A 19024-nucleotide genomic window follows, 5' to 3' on the forward strand; every position below is an offset into this window, starting at 1 on the left:
CATGTAGTGTCTCATTTCTGAGAACAAAATCATCAATCCTTCCAGGGCTGGATTAAAAATAATAATAACAACAAAAAGTGTTCCATAACTTTTTAGATCAGTATCCTATATGTTGGTCCTACAGTCAAAGTACCCTAGTACCCAAGTCCATATCAGAATTTTAGCACCTAGCCATTGATCATAGGGTTGCCTTGTGCAGCTGGTGATATATCCAATGAAGAGACACCTAATGTAGAATAAAAAGCTTGTGTACAATAATCCAAGAATATAAAGTGACTAAATATATATTTTAAAGATCACAATATATGTTGAAAATGATCTAACAGACCTTTATATATATATATCAGACATTATACTTGCTGACACAGTCCACTGTGCTTTAGTTTTGAAAGCAATTTGGCAAAGATCAAATTGGTTATTACAAAAGCGATTATGCACATCAGTAAAATAAAAATGTATACATTTATACCAAACCTCGGATGAAGTAATGTAAACCTCACCAGACGTGTTGGTTAAGAGCACTTAAACCACTGATTGCACCACTTCTCTGTCCTTAAGAATTTAAGAGGAAAGTCTGTTTTGTCACAAGAGGGCACTAAGCCTCCGTTTATACGCGGTCTCACTGCTGTAGGCTCATCTTCATCATTTGCATCAGTTTGAATGCATCTACATGCTGTGTATTTGCAAGAAACTGAGGGAATGTAAATGCAGCCTACAAATTCATTCACGTGATTTCTAATATGAATATTTGACAGTGTAAATGATGTTGTTTGAAAATAAAAGTGTCCAGAGCACCAATTTGACTTTTTTTTCAGTTAGATGATACAATGATGATTTATCAGCTCTTTATGTGAGCTTGCCTTTATGGTGTCTCAACAGAACTGGAAGTAAAACACGATGGTGTTTAAATGTCTATTTTCACTCTTTTGGTGCAGTCTAACTGTAGTTCAAAGCTTTTTCGCTCTCTCACGGGCAGATTTTCAGTCACAGCCTACGCGACATCCCCCCTTATCCCAGTATTTCCTTATGTAAGAAAACCCTGCATGGTATCTTTCTTCTTCTTTTAAAAAGTCTGCGGATCTGTAAAAGTTGGCTGGAAGTCATCCTCCCCCTCACAGTGTATTGCAGCTTTAAAACAGTCCACAATGCCTTGCGGTGCGTCCCAGTTCCAATGCGACTCCAGCAGGAGTAATGAAACGGGGGAGAGGGGCTTTTTCCGCAGCTTATTGGTGAGACCGCAAAAGACTGTGTGCCTAGAGAGGACTGACACAAACTTTCGGACCGCGGATTGAAGCGACAGTTCATCTGTTTTCGGTGGGTTTCCTAAGCCTCTGTTTTTTTTCTGTTTTCGAAACGTGACTTTGTCGCAGTTCGTTGGTAGTGATTTACTGGGCAATGCTGAAAAAGGAGGACGAATTTTGCGGAATTCTCTCCTCTACCTGTGTTTTCCCTCTAAACTTCGGTCCGGACAGGAAGGACTAACTTTAATCCAGCAAAGGTAAGACCGTTACGCAACGTTGATTATTCGCAGATTGCGCCGCAGCTGAGTCCGCTGTAGTTGCGTGTAAGGCGGAGATAACGGAAACATTTCTGTAGTAGAATTTAGTTAGACTGCTTAGGACCCACTACAGCCCACTATCGCCATTTCTCGGGCTTCCTCCCACTCAACACCCACTACAGCTCGAGCTACACAAGCAGCTAGAAGGTGCTTGTTTTTGAGGTGTTTCAGCTCACAATGCTCCTTGCGTTCTTTCATGTGAATTTTAGAAATATTGTCAGTTACAATCATGTGACGTGCTCAAAGTCTATGTTTGCCCGTGTTGTGTTGGCTTGCCCCGGGTTTTTCCACAATATCGGGTAAGCTGCAGCTTCTTCTGCAAATATGTCAAGCTCGTATGGTCTCAAAAGTATGTATGCATGTTTAATAATTTAATAATCTGCATATAGAGCCACTTGGTTTATTGTGTCTAAAGCTCCAGTGCTTTAACCACTTTGACACACACACACCAAGTGCAGCAGAACCAACCTGTAGAGTTGTTGCACTTGCACAATGTCTTATTCTCTGCAGCCTTGGAGCATTACTTGGGTTTTGTAGCGGAATCGAGTCATTTGGTGGTCTTTTCTGCATTCTGTAAAGAACCATGAAGACCAGGCTGAAAACAACCACCTACAGACTGGAAAAATATATATATAATTGGCACATTTTTTTTCGTGGCTGCCACTTCAGTTGCTCCTGTAAAAACCATTTGAGTTCTATAAACGCATACGCAACAGTTTGACTCACAGCTGCAGCTTTGCAAACCACAGTAACATGTAAAAGAAATTGGCCAAAGGCCTCTGGTTGCCCCGCTGAGCCGCCGCTGTGCTGCCCTGCTGCAGGAGCCTGCTGCTTGGCCCTCTGGCTCTTTAAAGCTGGCTAGTGAGCAGAGAATATGGCAAGGGAACAAAGGCGGCATTATTGCTGGCTGAACGTGCTGTCCAGATGTTCCAGATTCTGCCAGCACTGACCTCCCAAATGGGGGAGGTTGCTTCAGCGCTTAATAGTTTAATATCAACCAGACAGAAAAAAAGAGAGAGGAGTAGCTCCAGGGCAAGGGGCCACTGGAGACATCCCAAGAGCTGTGGGTGCTGGGTGTAGCCTAACTGGATGGGGGTTTAATCCCAAACTCTCCTATCTTCAGAGCGAAAACACAAATTCTGAGGAAGTGCTGGAAACATTTTTGTCCTTATTTTTGGGGTTACTTTGGTGGCTTGGGGCATTTACTTAAGGCACACACATTTAAAAAGCTTCACATGTAATAAGTATGTTGAATGCAATCTATTATCTTCTGCTACGTTTTCAGCGGATTTAGTATAGGTGCAATAAATGGACAACAACCATCAATTGGAAATCCTCAGTTTGAGCCTTGCAAACGCAATTTTTCTGACCTTGTAATTATTATTATTGTAGGTTCATGTTATTTAGGTGCCATTACCTACTGTTGTACTTTCCATAGCCACCAGTATCACTATGCAAAGGACCCCATAGCTTTCTTATCTCTTAGTCATGGCCTATTGGATTCTCACAGCCCAGGAATGCATACCCTGTATGTTATCAGTTTTCACTCTCCAGGATCAAGGCTTTTCTCTGGTCCTTACCATGCTCTGTGATGTTTACAGTTGCACAGGACATTGTACACACTCTAGGCTGGCATATCTGTGAACAGGAACTTCTTTATCTGGTCATCAGTGCAAGATGGATAACTTTTAGCCACAATTGTTCCATGATGTCAGCGTGTCTTACATTAATTAAAAACTTTTGCCTCACACAAGTGATTTAAGGCCAGGGATTATACTTGTTTATGTAGTTGTAGCGCTTGACTAAAAGGGAAGCAGTAGATTACTCCTGTTTGTTCCAACCCAGTCGCCTCCACGATAAAACCATCATCTGTCTCTGGCTGCTCACAGTGATCTATTTCACAACAGGTCTGTTACCAATTACAGCAGAGTATAAATTGCTACTAATTACATGCTTCCCTGCAGGGTGTGCAATTTGAATTAAAGTTTGGTAAGTAATAGGCTGGAAGGTTTAGAGAAGACTTTTGTTGCTCCAGTCTGTAAGAAGGATCCTATTGTATTTAGTTAACAGCAGTGTGGGGGAGTTTTAAATCTCAGAAGGCTTCTGCTATAAATCTTTATTAATAAAGATGCTGAATACGAATTCCAATAATGCCTGAATGCCTGAACCTCTGCTAGTAGCATTGTTTACCACCTTGTTGAACAATGGTTAGCAAATATAGACAGGAACTGGAATTTTATAAGAACAATTTTATTTCATAGTCTTGTGTTTTGTTTTGTTTTTGCTGCTTTACAGGCCTTTTCCTTGGTGAAGCACACTGGCTTTGATGTCTCCTTGTTCAGCATACTGATAAAATGCACAATACACCTGCCAGATCGCGATGGCTGACAGACTGTAAATCCAAGACGCAGTTCCGTATTTAAGCTCTAACATTGAAACTCCTACAGTATTTCTGTATACTGTATGTTACTGAAATGTGTTGGTTGTGCTGAAACACCCACAGGAGCATATGGTAGCTTGTTTACAGCAGCAGCCAGTAGAAGCCTTTTCCCTGCCAGCTTGGTGTGCTCCTGTAGGTCTGGAGAAGTGTCATCAGCAGCCGGCCAGGCAGGCTGCTCATTTCTGCTCGTACACCTCACTACTCAAAGAAGACTACTTAACCAATACCAGACCGAAACAAATGTGAGCGGTCACTAAAGTCATTTGGGATTGTTGTTTTTTTTTATGCAGCTGATCATGGCTCAAATGGGCTTAAGCAGAATTTGCAGAAATTCGAGTGTTTCTCTGTCTTGTGAAATGCTTCTCTGGCAAAACACAAGCTGCCCAAATCAGCAGGCGGGCATCTCCCCAGGCTGTGGCTTTGACTGGCCAGAGGAATGGAGCTTGCAGGGCTCAGGATGGCACTCTGCCTCGCACCGCTGTGCCTGTATCATCAGTTGGGTTAATGGTAATGAATACAAATGTTGCAAGCCTGGACTAAACCGAGTGACATTTGTAAATTCCCCTCTGAGTCTTATAGAGCTTTTGCAAAGAAGAAGCCCTGAATCAGCCAGCAGATATTTCTAATGCCAGTGAAATACAAAGTGTTCCATGCAGTGGTCTTTTTAAAATCCTTTTCAGCCAGATGCCATTAGTCTGGAAGTGTTGCTATAGTTTTTTTGTTTTTTTTTCTTTTTTTCTTCCAATCAGAATGGCTGATCACCTCTGGCTGCTCCACTATGACTGCTTTGCATCAAGACCTAATCAGTGCCTGTTACTGTTTCTACGCCCCCCTGGAAAAAGGTCTTTTGGGTGATGGCAGAAAAATCTAAGCGTCTGCATGTGTTGGCCGTTATTCATGTTCCTCTACGTCCTTCAAGCATGTAATGCCATTTAGGTTCTGTTTTAAAAGAAGGATAATAGCACTGAAACTAGATGACACTAGTGCACATACATACATAACACACACTGCAATGAAACTACCTAGGGTTTTTGCTTTTCTGCTTTTTGTATTGCAGATAGGTAGAAAATTCTTCAGTCAGTATTATGAAAATTGGAGGATTAAAATATTTTTTTAAATTTTTTTTTAATCCAACACTTTGGCTGTTTTTAGAAATTTAAAAACAGCCAATCATTTTAAAAATATCAACTTCAATTTCTGATAGGCTTTGAGGACCATCTTTTAAAACAGTAAATATTATTAAGAAGTCTACTTCTGTTTCTCTATTCTTGCATACCATACCTTGTAGCACTGCACAACGTCTTGACCATATTTAGAAAAACTATTGGCGATGGTGACTTTGGGGTTGTGGACAGGGGATATGTGGGGCGTACAGGAGGTTTAACGGCGGGGCGGGGGGTGAACAAAAGAACCTTTTGACACAGTAGTGTAGGTGCATTGAAGGTTAGATTCATGGAGAGTGATACAGGTCTGCAGAGAAAGTATGCATTCATTCGGTTGCTGTCCTTGAAGTGCATGTCGACAGATGCCTCCATGTAGATTCTTGTTTCTTGTGTGGTGTTTTGTCACTGGTTATTTACATCTTTGTGTAAGTAACCAGCTTTCATAGGCATAGCCACATAGCTGTTGGTATAAATCAGTCAATGTTAATATTAAACAAACTTCACGAGGATACATCTTTTCTTGTATTTTGCTGTATTGTTCCACAGTGGAGAATAAGGGATTCTGTCAATACGATATACATGCCACGGCCATTTTACAGAACCGTGAGCACGCATCCAAAACGAATCTCTACTCCCCTGTGTTGTAATTCTTTCTTTCCTTTGTTTTAAATTACATTTACATTCCTTCTCTGTTTCTGTCCACCCTGCTAACTGAGTTAATCTTTCTTTCGTCGCAGCTGTACAAAAGCAGGAACTGGCCTTGGGAATGTCTCCTGGCACTCTCTTCCTGCACCCCCAACAGACATGTACCTATTCATAGAGAAGAACAAAACAACAGCGTTATGGCCAGCTGGCCCTGGCATGCCAGTCTCTTTGAGTCACTCTCACTGGATTATTTCTTACCTTAACCTACTGCGAAAATAGCGCCACTCTACCTCCACATTATTATTTTTCCCTTCTCAACTGGGTTCTTGTTAACAAGTAGGAAGTATACACCTTTGGCCTTGAGTACATGCAGACTAAAGACTTCCTGTTTCCCCTTGTTCTCTCCACAGCGAATTAATCAGAGGGGCTTCCGCTGCCCTGCCATTGCCACCTTCAGTAATGTTGGGGCCAGCACGCAGCACCCGGCCCCCTTGCTTCTGACCCAGCATGGAGCTCAAGGTATGGGTGGATGGAGTCCAGAGGGTTGTCTGTGGGGTCACTGAGGCAACCACCTGCCAGGAAGTGGTGATTGCTCTGGCACAGGCCATAGGTAAATAATCCCTATTTTATGAAAGCTACAATAAGCACACCTAAAGAAGTTCATTCAAAATGATTCAAGTAGTGTGAATGTATTAGTATTGTCATGCATCAGTAAGTAACTGATTTCTGCACAAAAATGTCATCATGAAAACATGAAAGGTTACACCTGCTGTAAAAAGACACTGATAATTGGCTAATATTAATAAATTCTTTTTCTTATACATGTTGGCCCAATGGTTGAATAGTTTACAAATATTTTTTTAATACCACAAACACTGAACAGACATTAACTTTCATCAAGTGTATTTTTATGCGTTAGCCAACCCACAAAGCTTTAATCTTGGTTTAAATCCCCTAAATGCCAAGTAAGTCCTAATGAAGTGAAAAAACAGACTCTCCTGCCTACATGCTAAGTCCCTGCAGAGATGTAGTGGGTCATAGGCTTCATTGGTACTTCCTTAAATCTCAACACCCTACTCTCTCTTTCCATATGGTTCCTGCAAGAATAGGGGCACTTGAGCATACTGTATTGACATCACTTTCCACAAAGCCCAGGGTAGGAGGAGGGGGAGGAAGGAAAGTCTGACTCATCCCTCAGTCTCCTGCCAAACTGAGAAAGCAGCACTTCTGAGCCCCCTCCTTTGCTTTTTAACGCCATGTTAAGTGATCAGACATCAGTATTGATCTGGTACTTAAACCTTTTCTGTCTGCACTCTACTACTAAGTGTTGTGTCTACGTTTTCCCTAAACAGCAGAAAGCAGTTTCTTTGTTATAATCATTGAATGAAATGTACTGTGAAAGAATTGCTCATTGAGCTGAAATCGCTTAATAACACCCCAACAATGCAGATCTGTGCAGCTCGCATCCTGTTTAGGCTGAATGTTCTGTATTCCAGACAGTATTTTTACAGTATGTTCAGACTGTACTCTATAGTGTGAGACTCAATGCTCTTGCTGCAGTTATAAAAACCACTATAAGGTGTTTCAGAAACCATGTAAATAAGCTGGGTGAAATTGTTAACTGTTATTGTTAATGCAGCCAGAAAAATCATTCCAATGAGGTCATCATTCTAATCTGTGTGTGCTAATGGTTTAAAGGTTGGAAAGATTGTAAACACCAATCAATTAAAACCACTTGCATAATATTTGTAGGTCTCCCTTGTCCTGCCAGAATATGGTGTGAAAGTGGGACTCTTGGCACTGGTTTGCTGGTGGCAGGTCTTTAGGTTCATAAGGTAGTTTTTCCAGCATTTCCCACAGATACCTGATCAGAATGGGATCTCTGGAGTTTGAATGCTAGACGCACATCTTTCAGACTTTGTCGTCTCAACATCCAGTTGAATATTAGGACCCAAGTTTTCTTAGTTAATGTTTAGTGTATGTTGATCACATCACAACTGCATTTCTATGACTTTGTTTTAGAGATTTTTTTCTAGCAGCAGTTGTCACGTAAATGTAAATGTGCTATACTGTGTTGTTTTCAGGTCGCACTGGAAGATACACTCTTGTAGAAAAATGGCGCGACACTGAGCGTCACTTAGCCCCTCATGAAAGCCCCGTGGCTTCCCTGAACACTTGGGGCCAGTATGCTGGTGATGTCCAGCTGATCCTGCACCGCACAGGCCCTTCACTGACTGAAAGACCCCCCTCAGAAGGGCCCCCTCTCAGGGGGCCAGAACGCGGTTTGCATCGACAAAGCCTCCCTCCGCTTGCAAAGCTTCGTCATCCCAATGATCGCTCCCTTCGCCGCCGTGAACCCCGCCGCAAGTCTCTTACATTCACTGGTGCACCCAGAAGCCTTAGGGAGATACTGAGCGGAGGCCGGATTGGTGAAGCCGAAGCCAAACGAAGGCTTCTTCTAGGAAATGGAGGAAGTCTTCACCATGCTGGACCCACTATCGGGACCACGTCCCCCAGCCTTTGGGCCTGCCGCATGGAAGATCTTGTCAGGCTGGTCGGTCTGCAGAGAGAAACTCTCAACGTGTTGGAAAAAAAGCTTGAGGCCTATGAAGCTGAACTTCAAGTCTGGGCTGAAGGACGAGGGGGGCGAGGTGAAGGGTGCGCTGGGAACCCAGGTGTAGGTGGAGGGTTAATAGAGGAGATCCTGAGGTTGGAGAAGTACCTGAGGAAGAATGAGGTGGAGATGGAGGAAGAGGAGTTTTGGGCCACTGAGCTACAAATTGAGCTTGAAAGTGAGAGACAGCTGGAGGAAAGGCTGCAGGAGCTTCGTGGGCGTCTGCAGAGCTGTGAACTGGAGATTGAGGAGAAACTGGCAATGGTGCAGGTGTGTTGTATGTGGGAGCTTTTTTTGTTAGATTGGATTTGTGGGCGGAAAATACGTTTTTATCATTGTTTCAAAGGTTTTACAGACTTTCTAGTCATCTTTTCTTCCTTCCTTTTCCTGAGTAGTTTAGTTTCTTTCTTTTTCTTCCACCTTCAGGGTGTAGAGGCAGGCCTGGAAGAAGAGAAACTGCAGAGAGAGCGGCAGGAGACCCAGTGGGTCAGTGAGGCTGAGGCTCGGGCTCAGGTCCTTAGGATCAAATCAGAATTGAAGGCCCAAGAAAGACAGGCTGTCCAGCTGGAGAGCAGTTGCAAAGCTGTGGACAGGTCGCTTGGACAGAGTAGCAAGAAATTGCAGGTAACTGATTTGAATGCAGTGTGCAAACTTTCTATGAAAACACTGCTGCAGAATGATGTAATTATAACACAACTCTATCAGCAAGCTCTTCTTTAGCACTGTTCCTCTAAGCTGTGAGGAACAGTGATAGAGGAGTGCTGAGTATTACTCACTCAATTTAGAATCAATAGGAAACACTGATAACAAACCACAGATAACAAACAAGTGCTGTTGTTCTATGTGATGGTTTTGTTGTTGTTGTTTTTTTTTTTTTTTTTTTAATTAGTCAAACATTTTGAGCATTTGTCTGAACTTTTCATGGAAAAAGAAGCTGTCTGAAGCTGCTGGTAATGCTTTGCGGTCTTCTGAAAAATAATTTCTCCCACTGCTGTGTTTTTTTTATTGAAGGACATGCAGCATGACCTGGAGCAGCTGACCAAGGAGCTGAGGCAGGTTAACCTGCAGCAGTTCATCAAGCAGACTGGCACCAAGGTCACTGTACTGCCAGCTGAACCTGCTGAGGAAGGAAGTACCCACAACAGCCCCGGTATAGGTATTGAAATTTTCTTCCAAACATTGAATAAGTAGCTGTTTCGGGTCTTCTGGGAAGTTTTCTTTGGAGTAAAATATGTAACTACAACTCCGTATTGCAATATGGATGCTTTTTTTTTTTAGCCAAAGTGTGGAGTCTGTAACAGTGGTTTCTTTGAACTAATGGTATGTCAAATTGCAGCGTGCCTTTGGTGGTTTTTCACATGCTTAACATGTGATCTTTTTTTTTTTCTTTTAATGAAGTAAGAAAGCTGAGATTGAGTTTGCCTGTGCATTAATACAGTCAGTCTGTTCCATCAAGGTGCTCATTATTCTGCTGCCTCGTGTCTTAACAGCATGCTGAGTGAAAATGACTCTGCTGTGTGTTTAAGTGTTTGTTTTCTTTGAGCTTAATCTCATTGTAAACTGTAGGGATTGTATTCACCTTGGACCAGCAGGTAGAGACCAACTGCTGAGGGCCGAGACTTGGTTTTAGGGATTCAAATTAGATTACTGGTAGGTAGAAAAAAGTATCTCGATGGCTCTCCCTCACCTTGTCCCATCAACTGACTCGTTAAACTGGGAAGGCAAAGGCTCAAGGCAAGGTTGCTAGGGAGCTCAGTATGCCCATGTATGTTCATAGGGAGCAAGAGTGAGAGTTCTTTATTATGTAGGATAAAAGCTTAAGTGTATGTTTGCGTGAGAGAAAGAGAGAGAGATTATCCTGCTGAAAACTGTGGTAGGTAAAGGGCTCAGACCTAGTTTATTACCCCCTTCAGTGGCAGTTTTAATCTTCACATCAGTCTGGATAAAGGGAGACCTAGTATCAGTTGTTTGCTACGTTTATTTATTCTTGACTCCTTCACATCTTCAGAAGTTTCTGTGGTGGGTCATTGGACCAAAGCTATCTCATCCTACAAGAAACCGTCAGACAGCTGACACATAAATTAAGAGCACTCAGTGAGAAAGTAATGCAACAAAGGAAATGAACCATCATCCAGCTAGTTGTTAAAAACTTTACGATACCAACCCACAGTTGGATATAACTCTTAAGTTTTGCAATTCAGCCTTTGTAAAAACATTAAAAAAACAACCTCAGAACCAAATGTATAAATGCAAAGGCATAAATATGATAATAATTAAGCCTTTATTCTCATGCACAGGAATGATTTTGGTACTCCACATTCACACCTCCTTAAAAACTGAGCATTTATTTTTAAGTAAATAAAAACCTGGATTTCCGTTTATTAATACTGAATATTGAATCGCTTTATTTAAATGAAGTCATTCATCTGAATGAATTCCATTTACTGTGCATATAGTGAAGCTGGTTATATAGTTTGGTTATACTGATGGTGTAATAATGTATGCCACATTGGATTTGTGCTAATTGAATTGAACTGTTTACACCATTGGATCTCTTAGATGCACTTCATGGTAATAGTTTCTCATTATGAAAAGTAATAATGGAGGGTTGATGATGATCTTCTTTCAGTGCAGAGTGTAAATCAACAAAGGTTTAGTTCCTGGCCATTAAAATTAACTGCACTGGCTGATTCTTTGCATGGCCCAATCCTGCCCCCTGGTGCCCGTTTAGCAAAATTACACTGCATTACATCATCAGCATGTGTATGTTTTTAACTAATGGTTGTCATTTGGAAATCTCACCATTAAAATTTGCATTTATTCATAAGCTTTGGGGCATTAGTTGATCATAAATCAAGTTTTCAATCAAAAAAAAAAAAAAAAAGCTAAATGTTAGTCTTTGATGCCGCTTGCCACAGTCCAATGCTTTTATTATTAAAATTTTGAAATGCTCTTGATAATTATTGTTTCTCATTTTGGTGATGTTTTTATATTTGTTGTTAGATTTAGTGCCCCTGTCTGGCTCGTTAAAGCGCCCTGTGTCAACCCACCCAATGCCCAATCATCTCCGGGCCCTTCACAGTCCTCTCAGCTCTGGTCTGAACCCAGAAGGGATCTATGTGTGAGACGGTTCTGCTGTGGAAGCAACACATCTTGCCCCCGTGCCAACAGCCAGTTTCACCCCAGAACAGTTTTGTAAGTTGATATTTTAGTACAGAATGCCTCCGTAGCACACTACTATGCACTGTTTTTGTTTTTTTTCTCAATTAAGGCAACCTTTACTTTGAAGATGTAATCTTTGACTAAAAGGCATGGAGCACTTGGTAGGAATGAGAGATGGTTAGCAGCTATGGCATGAAAAAAAAATGATAACAGAACCAATAAATTACCATGTAAACATCTGGCTTTTTGTTATAAACATATCCACCTGATGTACTCTCACTTCAGTACCTGCTGAATGATGTTTATTGTTTTCTGCATAGCATGGTGAATCAAAACTATTGCCTTTGGAATTTTGGGTATGTGAACCTATGAACCTTGTGTCTTTAAAATCAGCTGATTCTTAAATAAGTGAAGGATCTACTTAGAGTAAAATTGTGAACAATCCATCATTTTGCATATCAGAATCTATTCCTGCGATCTTTGTTCAAATTAAAACTATGCACAAATGCTTTCCTTACTGTAGAATGTTGCATTCTGTATGCACCAAAATGATGGCTTATTGTAAATATGTTTTCTTACTTTTCATCTTTATTTAGTGGATTAGTATATTTTATTACCAAGCGGTGCATTTACCGTCATACCAATGCTGTTCCTCATTCCTGCAGTAATATCTGCACACTGAAATGGTGTTATTAATCCTTTTACACTGATTTTTGTTTTTTGTTTGTTTTTTTTCTTCATTTTGTGTCCTCACACTATATTTTTGCCAAATGTGTTATGCTTGTTTTTCTTGATTATCATGTGGCCAAAGATAGGCAGGTCTTGATGCATGATTATGTTGTCCATATATGAATGTGCACAGCAACCACACTCCATTTAATCTGTTAGTTATATCTGAAAATGGAGGCATGTAGTAATAGGGTGGATAGTTCCAGCTAAGCTAGTGTGTCTATTAGAGTTTGTTTGTAACTATGCGCATCAAAATAGCCAAGGTATGAAGCCCTTATTAAGTAGTAAAGTGTGTGTGTGTGTGTGTGTGTGCGCGCGTGCGTGCGCGTGCGTGCGTGCGTGTGTGTGTGTGTGCACGCGTGTGTGTGTGCACGCGAACACAAACGTGTGAACTCCTTGGGTTGTAGTCCAGCTGCTAATTACATCAAAGTGCCTTATATCAATTCCACAGTGGGTGTATTCAAATAATGTACAGTAAATCTTTAGTGGGGCCATTTAAGGAATGAGCCAGTTTAGACCAAATGTGAGTAGATATTAGTGAGAGAAGCTAAAACGGCACAGCAGCAAAGAGTATATAGTATTTTTTTTCTATAGTTGTTGTTTTTTTGTTTGTTTTGTTTTTTTGTGTCCCTGTGGAAGGAAAGTACATTAGTTTTCATGCTTTTTTTCCCCTTGGTGTATTATTGTCACCATAACAGTAGTGCTGTAAAATGAAGTAAACATTAGTTTAGATTTATTACTTGTCATGCAGCACATTTATACTGTAGGTTGGATCAGTACTGTCTCATAGTTATGGTCGTTGTTTACAGCTGCATATCTTCTAGAAAAGCGTAAGATGTCGACTGTACATAACCTGTTTTTTGTTGTTGTTTTTTCTTCTTCTTCTCTGCCTTAATATACTGCAAAGTGTTGACAGATGTATGGCTGTAACAGGTTGCTGATATGACATGGATTGCATGGTTCAATAAACCATCTGACAAAATTAAATGTGTCGCTGGTGCTTGATGTAAGTGTTAAAAACAGCCCATGGGTGTAAATGAAAAAGATTCTGTACTACGTTGTATAGTGTTTCCGCTTTTCACCAGTAGGGGGAGACATTTACTTTGTAATTGAGGCAAACATGGTGGGAAATGCTCAGGAGTTGGGTATGTTTACATGCAAAAGAATGCAGTGAGGAAAAAGAATAATGTTAGAATATGAAAATGAGCTGTTTAGAAAAAGTATGTTTTTGGTGAAACTTCATTTCACCAAAAACAATCTAAACTTTCAAGGGTTTTTCTTTTTTGTACCATAATAATGACTTTTTTTGAATTTTGTTGTTGTTGGATTTGTAGTGTGGGTCTTATTCCATCAACAATGATGGAACATGTATAATGAACTTGTTTATACCGTTACCAAGATTGCTTCAAAAAAAAAAAAAAAAAAAGGTGAGAAACTGGAATGCCATGTTAATATTAAAATGATATTGCGACAAGCCAATTAACGGCAACAACAAAGACGGGTTTTAACCTTGTTTAAAGCTTTTGACAGGTTGGAATGAGGGCCCCCTGTTTTTCTTCAGCCTGTACAGACAGACTATAATCTCACTTCATCACCCCTTTTATCACATGACTTTTGTTTAAAGCCTTGGCTTACTGTACATTCCTCTGCTGTGACCTGTCAGCTGATGTGTAGCATTACATTCCACCCATTGAACTTCTAATATTTTTATTATTCATTAATCCCATTATACTAATGCTGTCCAATATTTTGTATTGTTTCTCGTGACCTATGTTACACGTGTATGTACTTGTTGCTTATTAATAGACAATGACCGAAGCTGGATTTTATTGCACGTAAGACTGTGAAGACATGAAAAACTGGTGTAGAATAATAAGTAATCTGCAATGTTCAGATTTTGATATTTATTTTACAACTCATCAGCAATAATTTAGAACAGCATATGTGTAAAGCATTAACGAAATGTGCAACAGTTGCTCAGTTAAGTCTTTAAAAAAAATCCATAGACTTCTACAACATTGACAAAGACATGTATACTTCTTGATATATTCACAAAAACCTATTTACAAACACACATGCCACTTTATAGAACAGCTGATAACAGATCTGAGGCAAAAACCCAGCTGAGGAAAACTACAAAAGCAATGTCATGTAGGCGAAATACAATGAGAAATCTGAAAAAGCAGAACAGCACTATACTTAGTGGGAATTATTTATAAAAAAGAGGCCAGGATAAAGTTCTTAAAATGACCAGACTTTCTTTCCCAGTTTTAGACCATTTAAAAAAAACAAAACAAAAAAACTATGGTTTTACATGATGATAGCACAGTATCCCAGATGATGACCTGATGTGTAGTTGGGTTCAGGGTTTTCAAACTTGATTGTGATTTTAACCCCTGAAAGAGCTAGAAATCAGTTTTTTGTAAAATCTGGCAACTTGGTTAACTCCCACTTTACTGCATGGAATCATCACAAAATATCCAATATCTCTTTTCATTGATGGAACAAAATCTTTTTTTTTTTTAAATTTCAAGACAACACAATAGAAAGGTTCAAAGAGAACTATAATGATTTACTTTAATGATGAGATGACTTTTCAGGGTGGAGTGGGTAAAAGCAGAAAAAGTGCACTTAAAAGAGTAACTCAAAGAGCAATGCCATTCTACATACAAACTTTAACAGCTGGGAAAATACAGGTACATTCAATATCAAAGATCTTTAAGGTGCTATCCTACAATGTTTCCTGGAGGTACAGAAGGTCACTGCATCTCTGTGCAGAAATGCTTCAGTCAGGGGATGTACAATATGCTGGTCAAGCAAATCCTTATGAATGAAGGCTTTGTCTCTCCATTAATGGTTTTATTACATCTGTTTCTTTCTTCTTTTTATTTCTTTTTTTGCCACAAGGATACAGAAAGCAACGGAAACCAGAGTAACTTTAGTGGGAGTGAAATGAAGGAATTTATGCATAACACCTCTCCCGTGAATGTATTACAAATGTTTTATTAAAACATGAGACTTTTATATGTGTTGTGTATGATGGAGATGCTGTCTGTGTATGTTCTGAAAGGGGGATGCGTTTCAGTTCTCAGGAGGTACAGTAATGTGCCTCCCAGCTTACCCATGCAAAGTTGGGGATAGATGCACTTCCAGGACCACCCATTTTATAGGCCCCATTTAGTACACATTTACATGGTAATGAATCTTTCAGGTAATAATATTTACAGTCAGAGTCAGCCAAGTTATTAATAATCTTGGCAGAGGTCAGTTGCAACTTCATACATCCAAAGAGACTCATTGACTGGAATATTGCGCACTGCTGCAGTACTCAAAGTTTTGGCACCAATGCTGCCATGTCAAAATAGTTTATCAAAGAGGATAAAAAAACTAACTCCAGCACAACACGGCCGTGTAGTGTCAATCATTGTCGATAATCATTCAGATTGTTTAATCTAGCATAAGTGCAAAAGGCACGCGCCGTCACAACTGTCCTCTCTTTCGCCAAGATATTGTACACGAGCAACTCTCCTGTGAAACCCCGTTTAAAACTAGCCTAATTATTTAAAAAAAAATGAAGATACATAAACTCCTCGAGAATGCGCAGAGAGGTAACACGGACTAATTAGCTCCTCTGACACCCAGAAAACTGGTCGTGTGAGCTACTCTTGCTCTCGTGGGACGTGTCGCCTACGTCACCCTCTCCGTCGTCACTAGCGGGACTCTCCTCGCGCTCCTCAGGTGAGCCCTCGTCAGCCTCGAGTGACCCGTCGGTGTCTAGAGAGGGTGAGTCCTTGGACTGAGAAGCGGCTCCAAAGTGCGCAGACAGGCCGGGGAACGCGGCAGCAGCGGCCGCCGCCGCCGCCGCTGAGGCGTGAGCGGGATATAGCCAAGGGAAAGGGGAAGCAAGGGCGGCCGCCGCAGGGTACATGTACTTTTCAATGTTGTTCTTGTCGAAAAAAGGCATGTAAGAAGCAGCGGCTGAGGGGTTAATGAAGTAGAAAGGCATGCAAATCGGTGTCTGCTGTCCCACACTGCTTATTCCCATCAGAGAGTTCATAAACGCCACGTCGGGCCTGGTGAGGTCTGCGCCCCCTGCCCCGTTCACAGGCCAGCTCATCTTTGGTTTTTTGGCAGCCCGCTCATCTCCGAACTCTTGCTTGATTTTCACTGCCTTTGGTCCCTGCGCCTTATTGCGCTCACATTCTTTATCTTTGCCATCGCTCTTTTCTGCCTCGCCCCCGTATCCACTGTCCGTGTCTGTGTCATTCTCGTTGAGCTCTCCACCCTGGGTCCTCTGGATGACGGGGACACAGTTGGCTTGGCTGTCAGATTTCTGACCATCCTGTGCGTCCCCGGCGGGCAGCTGGTGTTGTAGTGGCTGCGCGCCGGGCTGGAACTGCGCCAGCACCTTGTGAAGGTGGTTGATCAGCTGCGCGCACCTCTGCTCCCGTGCTGTCCAGTTCTCAAACTGACTCAGGTATTGCAGGACCTCTTTGGCACAGGCCTGGAATCCGGAGTGGAACGCATCCAGATCAGCGTGAATGGAAGATTTCATCGACCGGTCTCCTGCGAAGCAAGGAGTTTGAAGAGTAACAGATCATTATTCTGTAAGATGCTCATCATAACTAGTGACGAGACGAGGCTAGCGACTCAGACAAAGTGAACAGATGCGGTATTAATAGGAAGAATCTTGAAATACACAATAAAGCATCCAAGCTGAGTCTACTCTAGCTCCTCTTTCTTCAATTCTGCTCGTTCTGCTATTTTAAAAACGGAGATTAATAAAGTTTCCCCAAATCCGGTCAGTTAAATGATAAAAACCCATATCCATTTAATTATTGTCAAGAAGTGCAGTTTCTTTACAAAACTTTATGTATATGAGGATTGAGTTCGTTCATCTTACCATTCTGCAAAGCAATAATCTTCTGGTGCTGCTGCTCAGTGACAGCAGTCAGCGCGTTTAAGTGTTTCAGCGTTAACTCCAGGACGACTGCCTTCTCCAAGTGCCCGAGCGTCTGTGGAGAAAATCAGAGGTTGTGTTTGGCTGTTTACGAGGTCTCTGTCATGTAAAGCCATGTCCTGAGCACGTATAAAACTTTTCATGATTTCGTGATCTCACCGACAGCTTGAGATGTTCGGGTAACAAATCCTTCAGCTGCCCTATACATTCGTTGATTCTGTCTCTCCGCTTCTTCTCTATCAACCGGTGTGGTAACTTGTATGCGTCCTGCTGACAAAATACGAGTGTTTAATTAATCAGAACAGGAACACGCTAGTAACACTATAACACTAGTTACAGTGTGTTTCATATCATTTGTGGTATTTTTAAGGAACAACTGTGAAAACAAGCTACATATTAGAATAATAATATTTTTTTTTTTTAAAAACAACGCGCGCACCTTCCCACCATCCTCTCGCTTTATTCCTCTTTTGGATTTACACATGTAGAGTGAGGGGTAATCCACCCTACGGACACGGGGAAAGTGTCAGATTATTCACCAGGTCATCATGACAGTTTATTAGGCATACTTTGACAGAGTTTGCCAAAAGCGATACTCACCCCAAGAAATCCGCGTGCTCCATGAACTGTCTGTCCTGTAAATGCGGTATTCGTTCATCCATCTCTCCTCTGCTGGTTCTTTGCTTCTTCTGAGCTTCTTTTGGGAATGTTTGTTATTCCAACAACCCACGCGTGGACGGCTGAGGCAGATAATGCACAGTGCGTGTCCTCCAGTGGAGCTGCGCGTCAGACTGATGTCTATAGTTCCCTGAGCTGCCACTTTGCAAAGCCGTCGGCTCTGTGGTTAGAGCGCACGCGCGCCTCCGGTTGGGAACAGCTTCCGACTCACGTGTAGGCTGCACCAGCACAAAGTCCGGTAATTAGACCTTGTCTGTAATATTGCAGCTATCGACGCTGCTTCTATGGCGACTAAGTCCAGGCCATTTTGACCAGGCTGCTGAAACGTGATTCGTGCGCAAAATGCAAAGGAGCAGACGCAGGCGCGTGGAGCGAGGTAGAATAATGATCCTCAGATGCAGCGGTTTTGCATCTAGTTTTATGGGCTACAAAACTTCACAGCTCGTGTTTGCTGTGCAAGCGCTGAGCTGCCGGAGCGAGACACAGACTTCTAAACTGATCACGAATAGTCGCACTTCGGGAAAGAAGCCTCCGCGAGATAAAAACAAGAACCGGTCACGTAACGTGACCGAGCCTGAACAGCAGACAGGTTATTGTGGCGTAAACACGGAGCGTAAACATGGGGGTGTGAGCTTTTTAAAGTCCACAAAATGTGTGCGCTCATGCGTTTTCATGCACCCTGCACCCTCTATGTACGTTGTTGTGCGACAGGACAACCTTAGTTGTACATCAATTCCCCAAAGCTGCGTTGTCAGTAACCATGGCACCGGCCCAGCTGTGTGCTGAAACACGTGCGTCGCAGTTCTTTTATTAGTCCCGGGATAAAGTTTTGTGACTTGTTAGTCCGACGTGCTGAAAATGATGAGTGATCACAGTCCCCTTCAAACACCTCGGTTTCTCGTAAGCCCGTTAGTTCTCTGTATTGACCGCGATAAACACGTGAAGCGTGAGGATAAAAAGAAATAAAAACCTTTTATATATAAATGTGTTACTGCATATTTATAGTTTAACCACATAAAGTTCATCTGTTACTGACACCTGCTCCTCCCTTGCGAACGTTAAAATGATCCAAAAA

The 19024-nt window shown here is 41.6% G+C and overlaps 2 protein-coding genes across 3 annotated transcripts; one reads left to right on the forward strand and one right to left on the reverse strand.

Annotated features, from left to right (window-relative positions):
* The first annotated feature begins 1142 nt into the window (after positions 1–1142).
* rassf8a (Ras association domain family member 8a) lies at positions 1143–13298 on the forward strand. 2 transcript variants are annotated; one of them, XM_004563448.5, is made up of 6 exons: positions 1143–1498; positions 6217–6416; positions 7891–8690; positions 8847–9044; positions 9432–9576; positions 11424–13298. In XM_004563448.5, the coding sequence occupies exons 2-6, from the start codon at positions 6314–6316 to the stop codon at positions 11543–11545; spliced, it is 1368 nt and encodes a 455-aa protein (XP_004563505.3). In that variant the 5' UTR covers positions 1143–1498; positions 6217–6313; the 3' UTR covers positions 11546–13298. The 2 variants fall into 2 exon arrangements, with proteins under 2 accessions (XP_004563505.3, XP_004563506.3); XM_004563449.5 differs by having other exon boundaries at positions 1143–1314.
* A 902-nt stretch (positions 13299–14200) lies between these two features.
* bhlhe41 (basic helix-loop-helix family, member e41) lies at positions 14201–19012 on the reverse strand. The gene is made up of 5 exons (XM_004563454.5): positions 17872–19012; positions 17711–17777; positions 17431–17538; positions 17215–17326; positions 14201–16877 (listed from the first exon to the last, which is right to left on the reverse strand). Exons 1-5 carry the CDS (start codon positions 17931–17933, stop codon positions 15934–15936), a joined length of 1293 nt encoding a protein of 430 aa, XP_004563511.1. The 5' UTR covers positions 17934–19012; the 3' UTR covers positions 14201–15933.
* Positions 19013–19024: the final 12 nt, after the last annotated feature.

This window comes from Maylandia zebra, linkage group LG7, assembly GCF_041146795.1.
Source record: "Maylandia zebra isolate NMK-2024a linkage group LG7, Mzebra_GT3a, whole genome shotgun sequence".
NCBI lineage: Eukaryota > Metazoa > Chordata > Actinopteri > Cichliformes > Cichlidae > Maylandia > Maylandia zebra.

Bases quoted from the DNA above. Each gene is read 5' to 3' on its own strand.
- bhlhe41 (XM_004563454.5), bottom strand. From the start codon at position 17,933: ATGGATGAACGAATACCGCATTTACAGGACAGACAGTTCATGGAGCAC. The intron at 17,327-17,430 runs GTGAGATCACGA...TTTTCTCCACAG, and splicing joins CCGAACATCTCAAGCTGTCG to ACGCTCGGGCACTTGGAGAA. The intron at 16,878-17,214 runs GTAAGATGAACG...CTTGCTTCGCAG, and splicing joins GATTATTGCTTTGCAGAATG to GAGACCGGTCGATGAAATCT.
- rassf8a (XM_004563448.5), top strand. From the start codon at position 6,314: ATGGAGCTCAAGGTATGGGTGGATGGAGTCCAGAGGGTTGTCTGTGGG. The intron at 6,417-7,890 runs GTAAATAATCCC...TGTTGTTTTCAG, and splicing joins TGCTCTGGCACAGGCCATAG to GTCGCACTGGAAGATACACT. The intron at 8,691-8,846 runs GTGTGTTGTATG...TTCCACCTTCAG, and splicing joins AGAAACTGGCAATGGTGCAG to GGTGTAGAGGCAGGCCTGGA.